Source organism: Condylura cristata, unplaced genomic scaffold (genome assembly GCF_000260355.1).
Source record: "Condylura cristata isolate star-nosed mole 26May11 unplaced genomic scaffold, ConCri1.0 scaffold00017, whole genome shotgun sequence".
NCBI classification, from domain to species: domain Eukaryota; kingdom Metazoa; phylum Chordata; class Mammalia; order Eulipotyphla; family Talpidae; genus Condylura; species Condylura cristata.
In genome coordinates, this window is record NW_004567118.1 from 27542355 (window position 1) to 27564213 (window position 21859).

The window sequence follows — 21859 nt, forward strand, 5'->3', positions numbered from 1 at the left end:
CCTCAGGAAGTCTCCCCTGACTCACCCATCAGGAGAGTCAAGCATCTCGTGATTTATAATAAGAAATATATATTTGGTCTTTGTCCTTGTTTCTGACACAGAGCTCTGAAGACCTCTGGAATTTCCAAAATTATGAGAGTGACAAAAGTGAAAGAATCGCTTGTTCTTCATGATGAGGTTCCTTGTGATCACACCAGAGTTCATGTGGTTGACATGATTTGGGGAAGGCCCCAACATCAGGATGGGGACCTGTGATTCCAGGGTTGAATCCTTCAGCCTCACCCCTCCACCCAGGAAGGCTAGAGGTTGAGTTAACATGAGCCAATGATTTGCTCAATACTGTCTCAATAGTAATGCCAGCATAAGGGCCCCTGCAGAGGGTGGCTCCAGGCTGGTGAGCACCCAAAGGTGCTAGAGGGTGGAGCTCCTGCAGAGGGTGGGGGGCACCATGCTCTTCCCACAGACCTTACTTTATGCTTCTCTCACATCTGGCTGGACCTGAGTTGTGTCCTTTAAAAATAAGCTGTTGATAAAGTTAATTCACATATCCAGACCCAGATGACTCACCTCCCAACCCTCACTACCTGGCAGCTCCCTGCACCTTTCTGTCCTTAAATTACCAAAGTTATTCACCCTTTGCCTCTGCTGTTTCCCCACCTGGAATGCCTGAATTCAAATAGCTGACTCTTCCTTAGATCTCAGCTCAAATGTCCTCTCTGAAAGGAAGCCTTCCTGATCACCTTATCTAAGGTTGGCTATCTCTCCACCTCCCAAGTTACACCTTATCACCTCACTTATCTCTCTACAAGTAGTTTACTGACGTGTGTCTACTACATCACCCTCCAGACAGCATGAGAATAGGCACTGAGTCTGGTTCACAATGCAGCCACCAGCACCCAGAAAAGAGCCTGCCACACAGCAGGCAGGAATAAAATATCTAGAGACCTGAGGAGGTGGGACCCTAGGCCTCTGAACCACAGGTGGTGTTGAAAGCCAATGTTACTTCAAAACAAGAAATTCCATTTTTAAAACATCTAAAAACAAAACGGGTATATTTGGTTGCTATGTTTCTCGATTGGTCAAGGATCTGTGCTCCCCATTGTAAACACTGGAAATATGTGACAGTAGAAAAGAAAGAAAGTATATGTAAACAAGAGAAGGGAAGGATAGAAAAGGGAAGTATGCGGGGAAGTAACTGAATTTATTATGAAACGGTGCCAACGAGTAATGCCCAGCAGCAATTACTGGTGCCCCTTCCCTGCTCCGTAACATGCCCTCACTTTAGACTCCTCTTTCCCTCCTTCTAGAGTGGTTCTTCATCTTCCCCCAATGGTCCTCTTTTCCTCTGCCTCACTTTTGTTTCCAGTAGCCCCTTCTTTGGGCATCTGTAGATAAGACAGATGCCCTACAAATAGCTTTCATGTCTACACATGAAATCATGTGAATCACAAAACGGAGGCTTCCTCTCTGCCTATCCCGTCACCACAGTTCTCAGGAAGTAAGTGGACCTTCCTTAAAGTACAATAAACTTTTAATTGCTTGATATGCCAAGCAATCAAGGGCAAGAGTGGAGTGCCCATGGTCATTCCAGCAGTCATCCAAAGTCACTGAGGGGCCCTTCCCTGGTGGGGCTGAAAGTCAGGGAATTCTCAAGTGCTCTGGATCCTCTGCTCCAGGGGAAAGCCACTGAAAGTGTTTCAGACTATGTGGTCTTCCTAAATCAATGCTCATCCTCTGCACATTCAATTTATTTTATTGACAATCATAGAATATGATGCAAAGCCTAAATCAGGACAGTTTCTGGACACATTTAATTGATGTCCTCTGTTCCAACACAAAGAACCTAAATCCCTGAAAAGTATGGAAGCCAATGGCTGTAAGTGAAGTCTATCAGACTGAAGAATTATTACTTTGTATGTCATGAATAAGAGAAAAAAACAACAACAGGAAAACAGCAGAGCAAAGGAAAGGCAACAGCTCCCAGAAGGTTCAGAGGAAGGCACCTCTGAAGATGATTTAACACAACAACCAGAAGAAAAATATTTCAAAAGCTTTGGTATCCATAATAGAGGGCAGGGTTCTGGGCAACTGAAGTCACCCAACCAGAAAGAAAGAACAAGGGGAGATGGACAAGCAACCAAAGATGGACTCGTGCTTCAGAGATGAGTCCAAGGTCAAATTCTGGTTCTGCCCCTCTCTATGTGTCCTTCCAAAAACGCAAACTACCCACTTACAAAATTCATCTCCTGGGGTTCTTGGAAGGATGAAATGAAATTATTTATGCACAAGCATGTCACGCAGAAGGGGTTGTCTGTCACCATCATCTCCCCCTACGTCTTGACCACTATGCTTGTTCCCACATTTATGTGGGGCTCATTCTTGTTGAGTAAATCCCCACCAATTCAATCCTATCGTATTCAGCCTTCAGAGCTCATCAAATGGCACACCTCCTCCAAGAAGACCCCGGGGGATCTGGTCTCTCCACCGGGGGCTTAAATTCTGGATCTCCTATATTCTGCTCTGTTGGCAGAGCAGAAAGGAAGACTGAACCTTGGTGAGCCTCACACTCTCAGCCTCCCTCATCTGTCACCTCAGAATTGACTGGCCCATTCTTTCTCTATAATAGTGCTTTCACTAAAACACATTTGAAAATATTTTGCCTTATATGAATCTCTGATCTCTCATATAAAAAGTCTGAAGGGAACATACACTTTCTAAAATTAAAGGCTGTATAACTACATATTATTTTATATCCTTATCTTGAACTCAAAATAACGCATTAATTGGGCTCTCTGGCTATAAGGAATAAATGGAAAGGGTCTCACCAGCTTCTCAATAATTGCCTGTTGATGGGGTCCTGCCCCCACATGCCTAAACTATACCACCCTCACATCACCCTCTCTGTAAGGGGAGAGGGGAGGCCCAAAAGCCAGGAAGAGGAAAAAGGAGTAACATTGTAGATAAGAGACAAAAGAAGTGAGTGGTTAATTGAGATGTGTAAGTAATCACAGAGTAAACCTGGCAATGGGAGGCCAATCACCAGAATGTAAGTTTGCTGAACTCTTAGGTGACACCTTCAAAACACACCCCATTCTTACCTATACTGTGCTTGAAAGTGGCTTTGCACAAAGCTTTGGCCAGGTGACAGCTTAGCTGATGGGGACAGGAGATTCTCAGAGGTTTTATTGACTTCAGGCTGAAGCTGCAAATAAATGAGGAAAAGAAGGAAGATTAGATATCCCATCCATCACTCCACCACTTCCAGACCCTGGAACTGATACCCCCCACCTCAAGCCCCCATCACACCATCCCTTTCAGACCTGGAATCTGAAGAACCCAAACTTCAATGTTGTTACACTGTAATTCACCACTGCTTAAATTCTGGATCTCCTATATTCCCCAAGAGTGTGTTGGCAGAGCAGAAGGGAAGATTGAACCTTGGTAATCCTCACACAGTCAGCACCCTCACCTGTCACCTCTGGATTGACTGACCACTTTGTTAACTCTGCTCAGGTGGGCCCAATATGTCCAGATCACTTCAAACATGCCCATGCCACTCTCCCCCTCTGCTGCTGCTAACCCATTCCTCCCCAAGCTCTCCAGCAAGCCAGTCTGCACAGAGCACCTTCTTCCTCAGACAAGCTGAGCTTGCTCCTTGGATGCACAAGCCTCCTCATTCTGCACACCAGTCTTAGTGTGTCCTTCTGTACTTGTTTCCAGTAGCTTTTATAACAAACCATCACAAATGGGTGCTCAACAACAGCTGTGTATTCACTCACAGTTTTCAAGACCAGGTATCCAAGTTACTACCACTGGCCAAAACCTAGATGTCAATAAAGGCCTGCTTCCTTCAGAGACTCCAGGAGAGAATCCACTCCATGCCCCTTCTAGCTGTTGGGGACTGTGGGATTTCCATGGCCCATGGCCACATCACTGCAGCCTTTAAGGCCAGCATCTCCAAATCCCTCTCTGCTCCATCTTCACTTGGCCTCCTCTGGATTATCTCAAATAACCTCTGGTTCTTCCATATAAGATTGCATTTAGCATCCACCTGGATAATGGCCCCATCTCAGGATCCTTAACTTTATCCCCAACTGCAACCCTCACCATAGGTAACATCTACAGTTCCAGATGCACTGGGCTTATTTGTTAGCTCACCCACAGCTTGGGTCTTCTGTCTCTATGCAATGCCACCAACTTTCTCTGTACTCCTACCACTTTCAATGTAAGTCACTCAGGCTTTCTAGTCACCTCCATTTTACGTTCTACCTCCTACTTGCTTCCAGCATCACACGCTGGACACAGTCCTCTATCAATCCCTGCTGTGCAAAAATCACAGATGGAGGTCTGTCCCTGGGGATCAAAGACGCCTATGAAGTTATATTTGGTAAAATAAAAAATAAGCTACAAGGAACTACACATGAAATAGGTACCAGAACAGTATCTACTTTATTCATGATCACCTCCCCAAGGAGTGTTTTTAGATATTTATCATGGATTGTCTCCCATAAAATGTTAATACAACAGATCTGCTACACACCTGCTCATGTGCTGTATATCAGTGCTTTGTATTAAACATTTTTCACATCCTCCCCCCACCCCAAGAACTAATTCATGGGTCTCATGAGGGTGGTAATATCCCCTCTAAAAACACAAGGCCCTAGAAAGCAATAGGAGACATCATTTCAGAGATCTGAGTGGAACCTGAGATAAATGTTAAAGAGTTTAGAAAATTCAGGACAGGACCAGGAAATAGAAATGATGTAAAGTGTTTTGGGGGATGTGTACCAGTATCTGCAATTTAACATGCATCAACTAAGATGGGGATGGGGGGAAGGACAAGAAGATAAAAGGGTGGCTACGTGGGTAGAGAAGAGAAAAGCAATTTTAACCAAATGTAAATTGTAAAATCTAAATTCTGGCTATGAAGAGTTACTGAGTACTTAATTTAACTTTTCCATATGCTTGGAATTTTCTATAATAAAATATTAAGAGAAATAAGAATGACAAATACTCATAATAGTCATGCTTATTTGTTTCACAATTTTATTAAGCCAAGTGTGACCAAAACACAGGATATGTAAAGGGAAGTCAAAGCCAAGATGGAGAGTCTGGCGCCACGTCAGGTGGGGTCTTCAATGTTCAAAAGACTCCCTAGCTCACAGAACAGCATGGCGCAAAGGTTGAGAATTAGACTCTGTTTTGGGAACTCGCCTCCAATTGTAAGGAAAACAAGAAGCAAAAAATAAACAAATGGGACTACATCAAACTAAAAAGCTTTTGCACACAATGAAACTGCTGTAAAAATGAAAAGACATCCCACCAAATGGGAGAAAACATTTGTACATCATACATCTAACAAAGCGCTAATAGTCAACTACAGACAACAAACAGATTGCAACAAAAAAAAAGATATCAAGAAATGGGCAGAAGAACTAAGTAGACACTTTTCTAGAGAAGACATACAGATGGCCAACAGGCACATAAAAAAACATTCAAGTCAAAACTACAATGAAAAACTACCTCACCCCCAGTGAGAATGGCCCATATCAAAAAGACCAGAAACAATCAATGTTGGTGAGGATGTGGAGAAAAAGAAACCTACATTATTGGGAATGTAGACTGGGGCGGCCTCTATGAAAAACAGTACAGAAATTCTCAAAATAGATCTACCATATGATCCAGTAATTCTACCCTTTGGTGTTTATCCAAAGGATGCATGTGCATTACAGCACTACTTAAAATAACCAAGCTATGGAAACAAGGACAGACGAGTAGAGCAAGAAGATGTGGAATTACACACGATGGGCTACTACTCAGCTGTAGGGACGAACTCTTGCCATTTGCAACAACACAGAAAGAACTGGTGGAGATTGTGCTTACTAAGTCAGAAGGAGAAAGACAAGTACTGGGATAATTTCACTCATGTGTGGAATATGAGGAAATGAAACAAAGAAGCAAAAACAAGTCCTTGGACTTTGACCGTAGAATAGAGGGTACCAGAGAGGGATGGTGGGTGTGCAAACAAAGAGGGTGGGGGTGAGGATTCAATGGTCTATGGCAGAGGAATGTGGGTACTTTGGAGGTGGGTATGGTGTGGTAGGGAACATATTCCCCTAAATTACATACAGTATTATAAACCAGTGATACCACAATTAAAAATAAATTATATTTGCTAATTAAAAAAAAAAGTGATTTGGGCTCTCCCCAGTGGCACAATGGGTTAAAGTTTCGCATTATGAAGCTCTCCAAAGCCACTGCAGCACAAGTTAGATTCCAGCCAGGGAGCTGACCCACATGGCATGGCAGACCTCTCCTGACCCCCTTTGAAGTGTATTTCAGGACATCTGCCTGTTCTGTTCCCCACTCTGTCTCTGGGGAATCCTCTCACCTATCACACCTCTGACATGTACCCCAGTTCTGTCAGCATCAATAAATAAAAATATTTTTTAAAAAAGTGATTAAGGCCCTCCCTGGTGGCACAGCGGGTTAAAGCACAGCACTGAGAATCTAAAGCCACTTCCGCATGAGTTCAATTCCCGCCTGCCCCGGAGGTGACAACATGGCACATGGCGTGGCAGCCCTCTCCTGACCCACCCGCTGCTCCCCTCAGCAGTGTACTTCGTCAATCTGCCTGTTCTGTTCTCCACTTTGTCTCTGGTGAAGCCTCTCAAAGACCCCTGAGCCTCTGGCCTGTACCCCAGTTCTGTATGCACAAACAAATAAATCTTAAAATCTTAAAAAAAAAGTGATTAAGCTGTTGAGTCAGAGTGCAGGGATCAAATCTCTATATTGACATTTAGCTGGGGGATTTACTCATGCTCTGGTCTCATCAAATAAGTCACTTATGCTCTTTGTTTGATGAGAAATGAATGATAGTGCCTACTGGATTGGGATGTTTTGAGATTAAGAACTAATGTGTATAAAACAGTAGGCCCCAGGTAAGTGTTAGACACTGTTACATCAGGGGAGTATCTTGGGGGTTTTGAACCCAGCTGGTAGCTATATGCACATGGAGGCACTTTAATTGGACAGGCATCCAAAGGAAAAGATTAGGAGGCTCAAGGGTCCAGGTACAACAGGAAGAATTAAATAATAAAAATAAAGAAGGGTGACTTTGAGAGACACCTGGGGTGAAGAGTGCACAGGTAAGCACCTGATACAGGGAGGAGGAGACAGGGGAGGTTAGAAGCAGAACCAACTCCAAGCTGGTGCCTGAAGAATGCCTGTTGTGTTAACAGAGAGGTAAAGTCGAAAGAAATGGGTCAGAGAAGGGCACCCCAAGTTTGAGGATGAACATCCAAATAGTCGTGCTAACAGCAGACAAAGGCCACTCAGGAGCACTCATGGAATGCACAGCAGACACTGGGACTTTTGCTGCCAGCACTCACTCCTCCCTTGGTAACTGCATCCCGTTTGAAACCTGAATCCAGTCTATGGAAAGGGGGGGAAGGCTCCTGTACAGGGGCACTGCCCTGTCCTACCAAAGGACAGGCACATGACCCCAGCTAGACCGGGACATTCCTATTTGTGCACCTGAGCCGTGACCAAAAGGCTGCAACAGAGACCCTGGCGGTGGTGTCCAGGTCAAAGAGCTGAGCAGCTCCTGCCACTGAGACACCCGCCTGGGGCTGCCTGCTTCTCCGCAGTGCCAAGCCTGCATCTTTAACCCTGCAAGCTCCTCCTCAGTCTTCGAGTCAATCCCCATGTTTGAGTCAGCTGAAGTTGGTTGCTGTTACTTGCAAGCAAAGAACCTGATAATGATCCAGGAAGCCTCTGCATCAAGGTGGTATGACAGCATCCTGGTGGCTGTGAATGGGCCACCAGGAGGGGTTTGGAGAGAAACTCCTGAAGAGAGGCCACCCCATGAGGTCAGACCACGCTGGCTGTACTCTGCAGCCAAGTACCTGGAGTATCTCTTTGAGCCTCACTGCACATAAAACGGAGCAGAAGTATCACGTCTACCTTACGGGAACAACACTGAAATCAAGAGGTGAGGTGTGACCTTGCCTAGAGCTAGTTTCCTGGTCCTCTCCCAGCCTGATGTCCTTCTTGGTTCTTTAAGAGTGGCCTTTTTGTAAGACCGACTGCTTGTATGCTGGTTTTCTAGGGGTGGTAAAAACATGGCCTTTGTGCCAGATGAAAACATTTGAGTCTCATTACCAATAATGGAGAAAAAAGTGGTTCTTGTGTTTTCTACTCCTGTTTGAAATAAATGTGGCTATACAGCTTTCATATGTTTGGAAACAGAAGTAATCTCAAAAAGAAAAATTGCTCAGTTACACAGAAGACAGTCCCTTTCTTTCTTGGAAAGAGAGGAAAAGCATCACCAAATGTCCATAACAGCTCTGCTCTTTGCCGGCAAGGCTCACGGGAACTTTCCCAGGCAGTCCAGTTTTCTGAGAATCAATTTCAGGAGAGATTTTGACCCCAGGCAGAAAATGATCTTTTTTGGTTTCAATCAGGGCAAAGAGCAAGCACCAGCAACTCCTCTCTCTGGACAGTGGTCACCCCCTGTGCCTGCCTAGGGCAAACTCCTAAGATGTTTGGCCCATTAAAGGAAAAGAGAGCAGCCAGCATGACCAAGGATGACAAGCAAGGCAGAACAGCCTGGAAGCAGGCTGGTGTTTAGCAGGCCCAGGCAGGTAGGGTCCTGTCAGCCACATAGGAGTCTACATTTTGTTCTGAATGCAGTAGGAAGTGATTAGAGGAAAGCAAGTAGGGAGAGTGACACAGTCTTACTTCCTTTCTGGAAGATCATTGACTACAGTGCAGAGAACCTATAGCAGCTGGAACATTGGAAAGGGAAAGTCCTGTCCTGGTTGCTTTTATGTGGGTCAGGAAGAGGTTAAAAAGAATTACTGGCAAGACTTCTTGGCTTAAAGTAATCTTAAACAAAGGTGGGGGCAGTGCAAAGTGGTTAGGAGCAAAACCTTTAGAAGTGATTCTCAACTGGAGCGCACTGGCATCTCATGGGGAAGAACAAGCTACAATGCACAGCACAACCTCTCGCCAGGGAATTCCTGGCCCCAAAGGTCAATAGGTCTGAGATTAAAGAAAACCTGTTCTGGAGACACATTTCCTAGATTTGAAGTCTGGCTCTCCCACTGGCTGACCGTGTGTCTTGGGGCAAGTTACTTAACCTCCCTGTGATCTTCCCTACCCATAATCCCAATGCCTTCTCCTGTCCCTGAGGAATATTGTAGGCAGATGAAAGGCAATTTAGAAACTATCTCCCACTTTCCAGTAGGAAGAGTTAGCTGGCATAGCCAGGGACAGGGGAGGTGGAGGGCAGAGGACAAGCAATCTTTCTGAGAAGCCAGCAGGAAGAGGTAACCTCCAGTACCCTTTCACCCCTTGGTGGGAAACAAAGAACTGAGATGGCACAAGCTACAATGATGGAAAGGATTAAGCACACTGCCTTTGAAAATGATTCTCATTCAATTCTATTCCCATCAAAAAAGTCCAGTGAACATGGGCAACTTATTTAACCTAAGCTTCCATGAGCTGTAAAATATGAACTATCCTGACAAATATTAAAACATGATCACTATTTAACTTACTCAACCATTCAAGAGTTTACTGAGTACTTCTTATGTGTCAGGTAGAGAACTAAGTCATGGAAACATCAAGTTAAATGCATGGCATAAACAAATATTTGATACGTATTCTTTTTTAAAAATACATCCTTATTTCAAAATGTGCTTACTCTAAGATCATGGAACACGTGGTGCCATAGACATGCTTATCTGTCCAAAATTCAATCGTTGGTAGAAGCAATCTACCCCACATCTATAGAAACCTTCCTTAGCTATGAGATTCGCATACATACACAGGTCTGCAACCCAAGTGTTCCTATTGGAATATTTACTTCTGCTGGTCACCTGCACAGCTATGGACATGTGACCCAGCCTGGATAGTCAGAATCTACCCTGAACTTTTTTTTTTTATGAAGTATTTATTTATTCATACAGAACTGGGGTACAGGCCAGAGATGAGGAGGGTGAAAGGATTCACCAGGAACAGAGTAGGGAGCAGAACAGGCAGATCGACAAAGTACACTGCTGAGGGGAGCAGCGGGCGGGTCAGGAGAGGTCTGCCACGCCATGTGGAACTCCTCCAGGGCAGGCGGGGATCGAACTCATGTGGAAGTGGCTTAAGCTTCTTAGTGCAGTGCTTTAACCCACTGCGCCACCAGGGAGGGCCTCTACCCTGAACTTTTTATGTAAAAAAAAGCACTAAGCTCTAAGGAGCTTATGTAGTTTTTACACAAAATGATATGTACTTAGCCCACTCAATCTAAGAATAAAGCCAGAGACAAAAGATAGAAATCAAAGACCTGGTAACATCATCTGAGTCCTTAGACCTAATCTTACCTGAAGCTGGATCAATCTTTGGACTTGCCAGTTATAAAAATGAATAAATGCCCTTTCTTTAAGTTGATCAAGTTCAATTTCTATAACTTATAGTGAAAAGAGTCTGAATAAGTTAAACTAAAAATCATTATGAATAAAAGCAGTATCACCCATAATCCCACAACCCAGAGAAACCACAATAACCTTTAAGTCCTCCCAGTTTGTGCTAAGGGGATGTTTTTCTTCTGTTTCGTCTCTGTGTTTAGGAGTATCTGGGATAGTTCTTTTTAAAGGAGACTTTTAAGAAAACAGACACTTAAGCTTGATCTCCTTAAACTTGAGTCCTTATTCTGTCCCTTCTTTAGCTGTGTTACTTTGGGAAGGTTACTCAAACTCTGACTCTTGATTTACCTGTATGTAAAATGGGAATAACCCTGGAAGAGCTCTGAACATGAGAGTAGTTATTCATTCTGTATATAACACTCCAAGATGTGGTGTGAAGAATAGAGTACTACAAGATCATTATTTCCTTTATCCCCAGCCCATAGCAGCCTGCCGTATTGGGAAGATAATATTTGGCTACAGGGACAAAGCTAAAAAAAGAAAAAGGTTAAATGTATTTAAATGTATACACTGTGATGGTTAGATGCATAGCTACAGAGTGAAATAATCCTACAATCTACTCTCATACCTTCTCTGGTAAGTATACCTGATACTAACTGTCCTAACAATCTCCAATATCCAATACAGTCTATAGTCACCAGACTGTACATTCCGACTCTATACTTACTCATCCTGTATCATGGCAACTGCCACTATCACTCTAGAATGAGGGACTGCAAGCAGGGAATGGAAGGGTGGGAAGGTATGATTAAAAGACTTAAACACTTCCAAAGGGTTTTTTAACTGATCCCTGAGAGGGACAGGAATAAAGTGACTAGATGGAAAACAAACCAGGTAAAGCCATTTCTCATAGCTGTACTGGATTCTCCTAGCTGTATGTATTGAGACATCAAAAGCCATGTGGTACCAATTAATTACTAATGTTTGTGAAGCAGCTTTTAAATCGCAGCAGATTATTCAGCTAGCATTACAGTACTTTGCCTATTCAAGGCACAATAATTTCATTGGCTTCTACTTTCTTACGTGAGATGAAAGCTAGCAAGAGAGCATAGCCTGTCATCAATCTTTATTTCGCAAAGTCCACAGAGAACATGTGTCAATTAACTGTGGCTCTAACAAGTGCTTTCTTGCCCCAAAGATTGGAGGTTTCATCAAATTCTGGGGATGCTGAGTACACACATATAAAATTCACCCACCCTGTGTCACAATAAAGTGTGAATTTATAGCTCTAAGACACATAACTGAGGAGGCCATGGTGGAGTTCAGATGGGACTATTTGAAAATATCTAGAACTGGTACCCATGGCCTCAGACAACCATGCCAATGTATTTGATATTGATAAAATGAGATTTTTTAAACTTTGAGTTAAAGGAAATTCTATTCATGGTCTCACTTGGATTAAAGTGGGTGAAAATACTGCAATGGGAGGAAATGCCTTGTCTAAAACAAACAGAACAAAAAGCAAGGCACAGGAACAGTCCTGTGTACACAGGAACCAGAGCCACAGGCATCTCAGCTGAATTCCAAGATTCAATTCCATGGAGCTGAGGAAACACTCAAGGACAAAAAGGACACTCAGATGCAATCAATACCTTCTCAGACGCTGGCCCCGGGGACGACCCCTCCAAGTCCTCGTGCACACGATCCAGTAACCAGAGCAGGAACTCCAAGGCATCATGCTGGGAATTGCCTTGGAACTGAGATCCGTACTTGGAGACAGCATTCTGAAAGGGAAGGAAAGACAACCAAAGGGTTAGTTTGGCCTTCGAGCAACCAGAGTCTCCATGTGCCAATGTCGGAACAATGTCCTCAAATGTGCCTGATCGTTGGGAGCAATGTCCCCAAATACCATGAGGGTCGTCTGTATAGAAGGCACCTTTTCTCTCAGAAAGACTAATATATGCCCCGTACTTGAAAAACCCACAGGAATGTCTGCTGGATATTTGACTACTACTTAGCATCTGCCCTCTCTGAAACTCTTGTCCTCTGGTTGTCTGGGTCCATGGCTGTCAGCCCCTTCCATGAGACAGTTTCCATACTGTCTCTCTCTGTTCTCCCAATGTGAATAACATCTTGCCCTGCACATTCCCTCAGTAATTTCATTAATTCCCATAGCTTCATTCTTTGTGAATCACCAAATGGTGTAGGCAAGTGGACTACTTTAAATACCACACCTGAAGCTCCTTCATAGCCGCTTCCTAATGTGTGTGAAATATAAGAAGCACCAACTTCTCTTTCTATGATTAGATCACCAAATAGTTGAGTCAGTCTTTCATGTCTTTAATAAATATTTATTGAGGGCCTACCATGTGGCAGACACTATTTTAGGACTTGGGACACAACCATGAACAAGACAACAAGAGTCCCTGCTCTCGTTTAGTTTCATTCCCCCACTCTGCTGTTAAGTTGTGGAACAACTTTGCCATTTTCCATGTAAATGCATGTTCCAGTTTCTTAAAAGTTCACTTCAATATGTGTATTACACACACATATATTTTATTCAAAATTTTTATTTTTTTTTTATTTTTTTTTAAAGATTTATTTATTTATTCATACAGAACTGGGGTACAAGCCAGAGGCTCAGGGGCGGTGAGAGGCTTCACCAGAGACAGAGTGGGGAACAGAACAGGCAGATCTATGAAGTACACTGCTGAGGGGAGCAGCGGGCAGGTCAGGAGAGGTCTGCCACACCATGTGGTCACCTCCGGGGCAGGCGGGATCGAACTCATGCTGAAGCGGTGTTAGATTCTCAGTGCTGTGCTTTAACCTGTTGCGCCACCAGGGAGGGCCCTATTCAAAATATTTTTTAAAGGATGATGATGAAAAGTCTTCCTTTTACCAGCTTCCACCAGGGTGCTCCTCTCCAGAAAGGCACTTTCTATTTATTTATTGCTTTGTTTGTTTATTGCACACAAGAGCTGGGGTTCAGGTCAGAGGTGCAATGGGTAAGAGGATTCCCCGGAGACAGAGTAGGGAACAGAACAGGCAGGTGGACTGAAATACACTGCTGAGGGGAGCAGCAAATGAGACAAGAGAGGTCTACTGTGCCATGTGTGTCACCTCCCTGGCTGGGAATTGAACTCATGCTGCAGTAGCTGCAGACAGCTTCATAGTGTTGCACTTTAACTCACTGCACCACCAGGGAGGGCCCAGAAGGGCACTTTCCAGGGATTTTTTTTTAAATGCATGTGCAAGCACGAGCCTCTGAATGTAAGCAAAACCCCTCCTCTGTGTACGTGTAAACAGGCATGCACACACAGTGCACTACAGCTGGCTGTCCTGCCTATAAACTGCAGGCCCTGGCATTGAGCCTCATTCCACCCAGATCTGTTCTCTGTTCACACCCACCGAAGGGTGCAGTCTGAGCAAGACTGTGGACCTGAATAATCCTCATCATTGCCAATCAAAGCAAACAGCCTGGGCTTTTTTTTTTCCCCTTTCTTTATTCTTCTTGGGGGAGTTAAAGGAAATTTTAGGATGAGATGAAACAAAATTCTGAACCTTTATTCCACTCTCTCTGCTTTGGGCTCACTGGAATTTAGACTGATTCCCCCAGGCTTCTCTGTATTTTGACCCCCTAAATAGGGATGCCAGATTTAGCAAATAAAAAATACAAGACACCCAGTTAACTTTGAATTTCATATAAACAATGAATGTTTTTAGTATAAGTATGGACCGTACAATATTTGGGATATGTTTATACTGAAAAGTTACCTATTGTTTATCTAAAAATCAAGTTTAACTGGGCACTGCATATTTTACCCAGCAACCTAACCCTTAACCACCCTTAAACCTATATGATTAATACCAGCACTCTCTCCTAGGGGAGCAGCCAGACCCACCAACTCAAAATCTCTATATCAACTCTTCCTGATATGATCAGTGCCCTCTTTCAGATTCTCTCTCATGCCCACCTAAGTCAGTGGCAAGCATTTTGGATCTGGCTCCTGAAATGTCTCTGCACCATCCCTTCTACAGAATTCCATTCCCATGGCAGCACCTACCCCAGGCAGAACCAAGTCTGAGATCCTCTCTGTCAACCCACCACTTTCAACATAGAACACACCAATTTCCCTAGAGCCCAGGCTGACATGCCCTTACTCCAAGTCACTGTCTGTTGTTACTGACCAAATAATAATCCAAACTTCTTCTCAGGTCTGGCCCTAGCTGTGTCTTTCACCACTTACCCATGTGGTTCCAAGTTCTATGTAAACGATCACTCAGGTGCCCCCAAAACACATTCCTACTTCTACACCTTATACCCTTACTTCTTCCTTCCATGGGCAATCCATTCTCCCGCTAATCATACTAATCCTTTAATCTGACCTCTTCAGTTTAGGCCAGCTGTAAAGCCATATAAACTTTTCAGAAGGAATGTCTCAACAACTTCAAGAAGATAGGGGAGATAAGGCCTTTATAAACAAAGTAATTCCTCACTAAAATTTAGTCTAAGAAAATGAGGGATATAAAGCAGGTATTTCTAGGTAGTCAATTTATAAGGGGAAAACTTGTGGCCTGCTCATATTAAATGTCCTTAAAAATTATGCTTGAGTAGATAATGAGAAAAGAAATGATCCTGTCATTTAAAGAGTACTCTATATGTGTATATGTGTGCTTATATGTGTATATATATTCTAAAACATAATGGTGATGACAGCACCCTATATGTGTGTATGTATGATATATATATATAAATATTTGAAATTGATTTTTATATATTTAAACATTCAAAGAAGACCAGAAAATATGTGGTGAAAATATTAACACCTGGTGGTCATAAAAGGATAGGATCATATGTAATTTCCTTTGCATTTTGATTTGTACAGTGAACCTTATATTCTGTATTGATCTTTCTCTAATTATAACAGCATCTGGCAAGTATTTTACAGAATTTGTAAAATAACTTTATTGATTCCCACAGAAAACTCTCCAATAAAAGTCTATTAAAATGAGGCCAGAAGGGCCTTCCTGGTGGTGCAAGGGGTTAAGGTCTCAGCACTATGAAGAAATGAGTAGCCACAGCAGCACCAATTCAATCGCCGGCCAGGAGCTGACCCACAGGACACAGCAAACCTCTCCTGCCTCACCTGCTGCCCCCCCTAAGCAGCGCATTTCAGTAGATCTGTATATTCCTCTCCCCACTCTGTCTCGGGTGAATCATCTCACTGCCTGCACCTCTGGCCTACACCCCAGTTCTTGTATCCATAAATAAATAAGTCTTTTTTAAAAAATGTGGCTGGAACCCAAGGGGATTGCAACTGACATGGAAAAATGTACAAAAAATATGTAAAAATAAACTAATATAATAATTTAAAAAAAATGTGGCTGGAACTACATTTCAAGCCAACCACTAAATTGGGAGGACTGAAGAGCAATACAGAAATTCCTCACTTAAAGTCAACAACAGGTACCTGGGAACTGCAATTTTAAGTGAAATGAGGAAATGAAACCAGGTCTTCAAATAAGTGATTTCGTTCGAAGTCAACCAGGAATTTTATCTCATCTTTATCACAAAAGGACATTATTAGAGGACTTGCTGCATTGGTATTTGTATGCTGCAACACAGCATAGCTCCACCTGTGTGTGTATGTGATATCCTCTCAACACTGTTAATATTTAACCTATTTCTATTAAAACTATTCCTGCTAATTTCATATTTCTGGTCATTTTTATCCATGAAATCTAATTTTCAGGTTTTCCATGGATATGCTTTTCAATTTCTATTTTGGATTTGACCTTGTTAGTGGCAGCACTAATTCTAAAACATAGATTTATAGAACCACTTAACCATTTTATTTCTGTTCAATACTTTTTATTCCACTTCATTTCATGACTTACTGTTCTGTTCATAAGTTCCAAAACATAATAGTGGTGAAGAAGGCATCCTTGTTTTTAAAAAGCAATGTCATTAATATATCAACTGATGCTCATGGTATGTCTTAAATTGATCCTTAAGCATATAAGCAAGACAAGTTCCAGATGGCTGAAACCCTTCCTATAATCAGAGAAAAATTAGAGACACATAAAAGAGTTCATCAAAGGGAATGACATAAATAAAACTAAAATTTCCACTATTGGGTGAGAGTCAAAAAGAGGGTTTGGAGAAAATATTTGCAGCCACTATAACAAGGGTTGAACATTTATAGAGAGAAGTGAAAGGAACTGGAAGCCCAAGGCAGAATGAACAATTGACAAGAACAAGGAGAGACTTACAACTAGTCAAGAGCTCATGGAAAAGTCCCACACCTCACTCCTACTCAAAGAAATATAAATGAAAAAAGACCCTATTCATTTTTGTTTATCAAAAGACTAATGTTCAGGAAAAGAGGATCACTGGTGCATCTGAAACTTGATATAACTATTTGAAAAGAAACTTGACAATGTGGGTAGCTAAAAATAATCAAGCCCAATAAGGTTGATTTTAAAAGGAAAAAAGAATATTTTAAACCAGGATGGTGACTATATAGGGACACACATGTCAAAACTCATCAAATTCTACATTGAAAATGGGACATTTTTATTCAGCCATGAGAAGAAAGGAAATTCAGCCCTTCATAACAACAAACATGAACCTTGAGGACACTGTACTAAATAAGCCAGACAGAGAAAGACAAATATTATGTGGCATATGGGATGCAAAACTGTAAAAGTGAGAGTATACCAGTGGTTTCCAGGGGCCTTGTGCTAGGGGAGAGCAGCGAGCAGGGGCATTTAAGCCTGTAAACTTGCAACTAGTAGATAAATAATTCCTGGAGAATGAGCACACAGTTCAATGATCACGGACAACAAAATTGTATTAAAAACATTAAATTTGCTAAGAAACAATATTTTAACTATTGCCAACACTATGGAAGAAATAATTGTGACCCAACAGGCATTTTGGGTAATGCTACAATGGCATACATTGCATGTATATATTGCAAGATAAATGCATCAAATTAATATGCTCTATATGTTAAACTTACACAGCACTGTATATCAAACAAAATTTAGGGAATTTTTAATGTGCTTTTCACTGTATATAATGTACATGACAATAAAGTTGATTTAAAAAACAAAATAAAGTAGTCATATCTTCACTGTAACCATATGATTTCTTTCATGGAATTAAGCTCATGGAAATGATTAGAGTTGAGAGCAATGATTTAAATATAAAAGTTTTCAATGCAATATAATTATGGGAATATTGTTCAGTAAATAAATAACCCACAGGGATTGAGTCATTTGATAAAATGTGATTCAATCATTGAAAATTAGGTTTTGTAAAATATTTTAATGAAAAGGAGAAAAATCTTACAATACTTAAATAAATAAAAAAAAAGTATATAAAACTAGAATATCCAATTGTATATGCTTTGAAATACATCAGCATATTTATGAAGGTTACTTTGAGGAGGTGGATTCTAGATCATGTTTTCATGTTAGCAGTTCCCAGTATTTGTAGGGAACACATATTTAGTGTTATTTAAAAAGCAAAATATTATAGACAAGAGGAAGGCCGAGATTTAAGTGTACTTATTTTACCTACTTGCTCCTTAAATAGAGGTCCAGCTGTGTGTGGGAGTTCAGTAAATCTGAGCACAGGAAGAAGGGACACCTCATATTCATCCCATTCAGACAGCTGTGGTTAGGGTATGGGTATGGATATGGTTACTCCAGCATGCTGGACCCTTTTCAATTTCCTCCCTTCCTCCCAAACACCAAATGTCTAAACAAGACCTTAAGTGACTTGCTTATACCCAACGAGATCTCCAGCCTCTTCCTCAGGTACATTGGCTTTCATTAATTCATCTAATCATCCATTTGTTCTACCCAGTCAGCAGATGGCTGGTCCCTTGGCCCCAACACCCTCAGTGATTACACCCTCCTTTGTCTGTAGCTGACCCCTCATTCTCCAAACTCAATGATTACCTCCCCTGAGAGGCCTGTCAAACCCACCTTATCTTCATCCTCCACCCAACCCCCCATTAATCATATCCTTCTGCCATAATTGCAACAGAGCCTAGTATTTTTATTTTCTAGCACTTGTCCCCAGTTCTAATCATGTATACTCATAATTGTTTCATTAACATCTACTTCTCCTACTGGACTGTAATCAGCACTTTAAAAGCCCAAATTCTGGAGTCCTTTCAAGGCTGGCTACTCAAAATGTCCCAGGAAACCCTAGGTTATATCATCCTCATTAACAATTAAATTATCCTTCAGTTTCCCAAGGCTCTCTGGGAGCTTCCAGGCCCTCGGGATTTGAGAGCAGGTCAGAGATAGGAAACCCATGAGTCACTGAAGGTGATTACTAATTTGCAAGATTTTCCCAAGCTACTCCTGCCTCTTCTGTCACTGCAGTAACTGGATGGGACTAGATCTGGCCTGAAAAAATGTACAGAGGTCACCTCCTTCCTCCTCAAGGGATCTATCTGCAGGGGAGGAAGAGTTCTGATAGATTCTAAGTGTTTATGGTTCCACTGCACAGGTGATAAAAGATGAGTCACAGCAAGATTTCATGACTTGCTCAAGGTCATACAGCTCCAGAACCCACCATAACCACAATGCCATTCCTACTTAAAAAGTGAATGTTGCCCAGAAGAGCTATTAATAACACCCATTGGACCTGGTGACTCCTGCGGAAGATTGCTTCACTATTGGAAGCAGGAGAAAGTAGGGGTTGGCATCCTTCTGGGTCACATGGCAAGGATTGCTTTCTCAGGTTGAAACTCAAGAGCCGTGATGCTTGTGGAATGAACACTGACAGGTTCTCCCCTCCCCCAAGAACAACAACCACTAGTCAATGGGGAGCTTCAGCTCTCTGCCCAGAGCTGTGTTTTTTTAGCAGGAAACAAGCCATGTGCATCAATTATCAAAAACGCTTTAATCCAACTGGGACCCCCAACAAAGACCCTGCTTTAACCCAGGGTAAAGTGACACACAAGATTTCCAAAGCGTCATACTCCTGCAGCATCCTGAATAAGTACACGTTGATACTGGAGACAAGGAATGCGACCCTTGCTGTCCATCTAGGGAATTTAATTAGCACTAAACAAAAGGATGCACACCCACTGCTTCCCTGGGTCATTCAGCACAGTATCTGGCCCACAGATTTTCACCTTCCACTGGCCTTAGAAAAGACCCTTACCAATGTTTCCAAAAATTATATGCTCTGACCAACCTCATCTATGCTTCATTCTACCCTACAGGGCTGCAGCCAAACTAGTTTTTATCCAAGCCTCTGAGTCTCAGCTGTGGCCCTTGTGTTTGCTGGTCCCTCTACCTGGTTTCCTAGAAGCTGACTGTCCCCTCCTCTAGACATTCACATCTCAATAATGCAAGCATCACCTCCTTCCTTTGAGGTCTTGGTCTTCAAAGTCCGAGAGCCCCCCCCCTCCACCCCTAAATTGAAAAATACCCCTGCATTTACACAATGTCTGACAGGCCTTCAATACATCAACAAATGTTCCTTGAATGCAATAATGTCCGCACACACTCAAAACTACCTTCACCAACCACCACGGAGCCCCCTCCAACCCCTACACCTGGAAGAAATTAATTCAGAAAGACATATGCAAGCGGTGATACAAAGCAAAATAAAAACAGAAACCGGAGATGAATTGGTGAATGCCATCTAAAGGAAGCCCAAGAAAGCCCTTTCCTGGAGGGACACACACTTTTCTAGAAGTGAAACTAGAAGAGTCAGATGAGGTTGCCGCCCAGGGCAAGGGCGATAGGTGGCAGAGCGCTGCCTACCTTGAACTGGGCGGAAAGTTGCGGCGTGTATTCGCGCGTCCAGAGCGCGCGCACCAGCGCCGCCAGCTGCTCGGTGACCTCGGCGCGGCCGGGCGCCGCCCGGTAGCGCCCCAGCGCCAGGAACTCGGCCAGCAGGTCGGTGTTGCTGAGACACTGCACCACGGCGTTCATGAAACAGGTGTTGCCATGATTCTTCAAACCCTGCGCGCCCGGCGGCCGCGCCCAGTCGCCGGCGGAGAACTGGGGCTGGGGTCTGGGCGGGCGCTCCTCCCCCGGGCTCCCCGGGGCGACTGGAGATGGGCCCGGGGTGCAAGCAAAGCCCCCCTCACCGTCGCCATCGCAGCGTCCCGGCTGGGGCTGGGGCTGCGGCCGCGGCGGCGAGTCTCCGGGGCGGGAGTGGCTGCCCAGCGCCAGCAGGAAGCGGCTGAACAGGCGGCGCAGGGAGCGGCGGCGGCGGGGTCGGGGCGCGGGCGGCCCCTCTCCTGACTCGGCCCCTGGGCCCAGGTCCATGAGTCCCGCCAGCGCGCCTCGGCGAGCAGAACTGCGGTCCCGCTGCGGACGAGCCGCTAACAGGCCGTAATACCTTGGGATATCGCCCGGACGCCGCTACCTGCCGGCCAGGTGTGCCCGGACCGGGAGGAGGCGGAGCCAAGGGCGGGGCCGCCCCGCCCCGCGCGGGAATCCGGCCTCAAGGCCCGCCCCGGGGCAGCTCTCGGCCACCCCCACTCCCGCCTAGTTCCGCCCCCCGCGGCGCAAACTGGGAATAAAGACACTGGCAGTCTCCAGCTTCAGGTTCCCCACCCTATCTTGAAGGGTGACCTGAACTTAACCCTGCTGCTATGGAATCAGAGGAATGATAAATCTGAAAATTCACGGAAGATTGCAAAGCCGTCTCTCTCAACTTATTGTAATTACGTCCAGGTGAATAGGAAGAGAGGGCAACCTCTGGCATAGTGAGAGACACCCACAAGGTGTGTGAAAGGGTGTGCGGCCCTTAAGAGAGCCGCTGGTGCCTAGCAAGCTCAAGTGTGTGCGCACCTTCTCCCAGCGGGTTTGCAGGGAGCTTCTACCGGGAATCATTACCGGTGATCAGAGCTGAGGGCCGCCTGTTCCCCCGCTTAAAAAACCCGGGTTGGTCATGCTTTGCTTTCTTATACTACAAAGTAGGTTAGAGTCATTTTCCAAAAACTTGAGAGACTTGGTCATCGTCGTTTAATTGTGACGAAGGGGGTCTCAGAGAGGTTAACGTAATGTCCCGGGAGCTCAGCAGAGGAAGAGGAGCTCAACACGGGTCTGAACTGCCCATCTCACGGGTTGGATCTTTTAATCTCAGTTGTTTCCTTACCAGGAAGTTTTCTGGCTGTCAGGGAGCACTAAGAACATTCCCCCTTCCGCTCACACCTTAACGTAAAATCGGGTTGAATTGTTGCCCAATCATATCTGGCTTGGCCCTGCCCCCAGGTGATTCCCTGGGTGACTATGGAGGCCATGGCTGACTTTGTCCTGTAACTGTCAGGTTTATAATTAATCAGGCAAAGGTTTGCAAAAATGGTGTTTATGTCAACTTATCGCTCAAAAGAGATCAGCAGGATGCATTATTACATCAGCAACCTGAAATATTACTTATTGTTTGATAAATAAGT

At 43.8% G+C, this 21859-nt stretch overlaps 1 protein-coding gene across 2 annotated transcripts in view; it reads right to left on the bottom strand.

The window, feature by feature from the left end:
* USP43 (ubiquitin specific peptidase 43) overlaps positions 1 to 20726 on the bottom strand; it is a 54305-nt gene extending 33579 nt beyond the window's left edge. For both annotated transcript variants that reach the window (XM_004684596.2, XM_004684595.2), the window contains exons 1-3: positions 20217 to 20726; positions 12071 to 12202; positions 3099 to 3202 (exon numbers count right to left, since the gene is read on the bottom strand). In XM_004684596.2, coding sequence (XP_004684653.1) covers positions 3099 to 3202; positions 12071 to 12202; positions 20217 to 20726 — 746 coding nt within the window. The remainder of the gene's footprint in view (positions 1 to 3098; positions 3203 to 12070; positions 12203 to 20216) is intronic.
* Positions 20727 to 21859: the final 1133 nt, after the last annotated feature.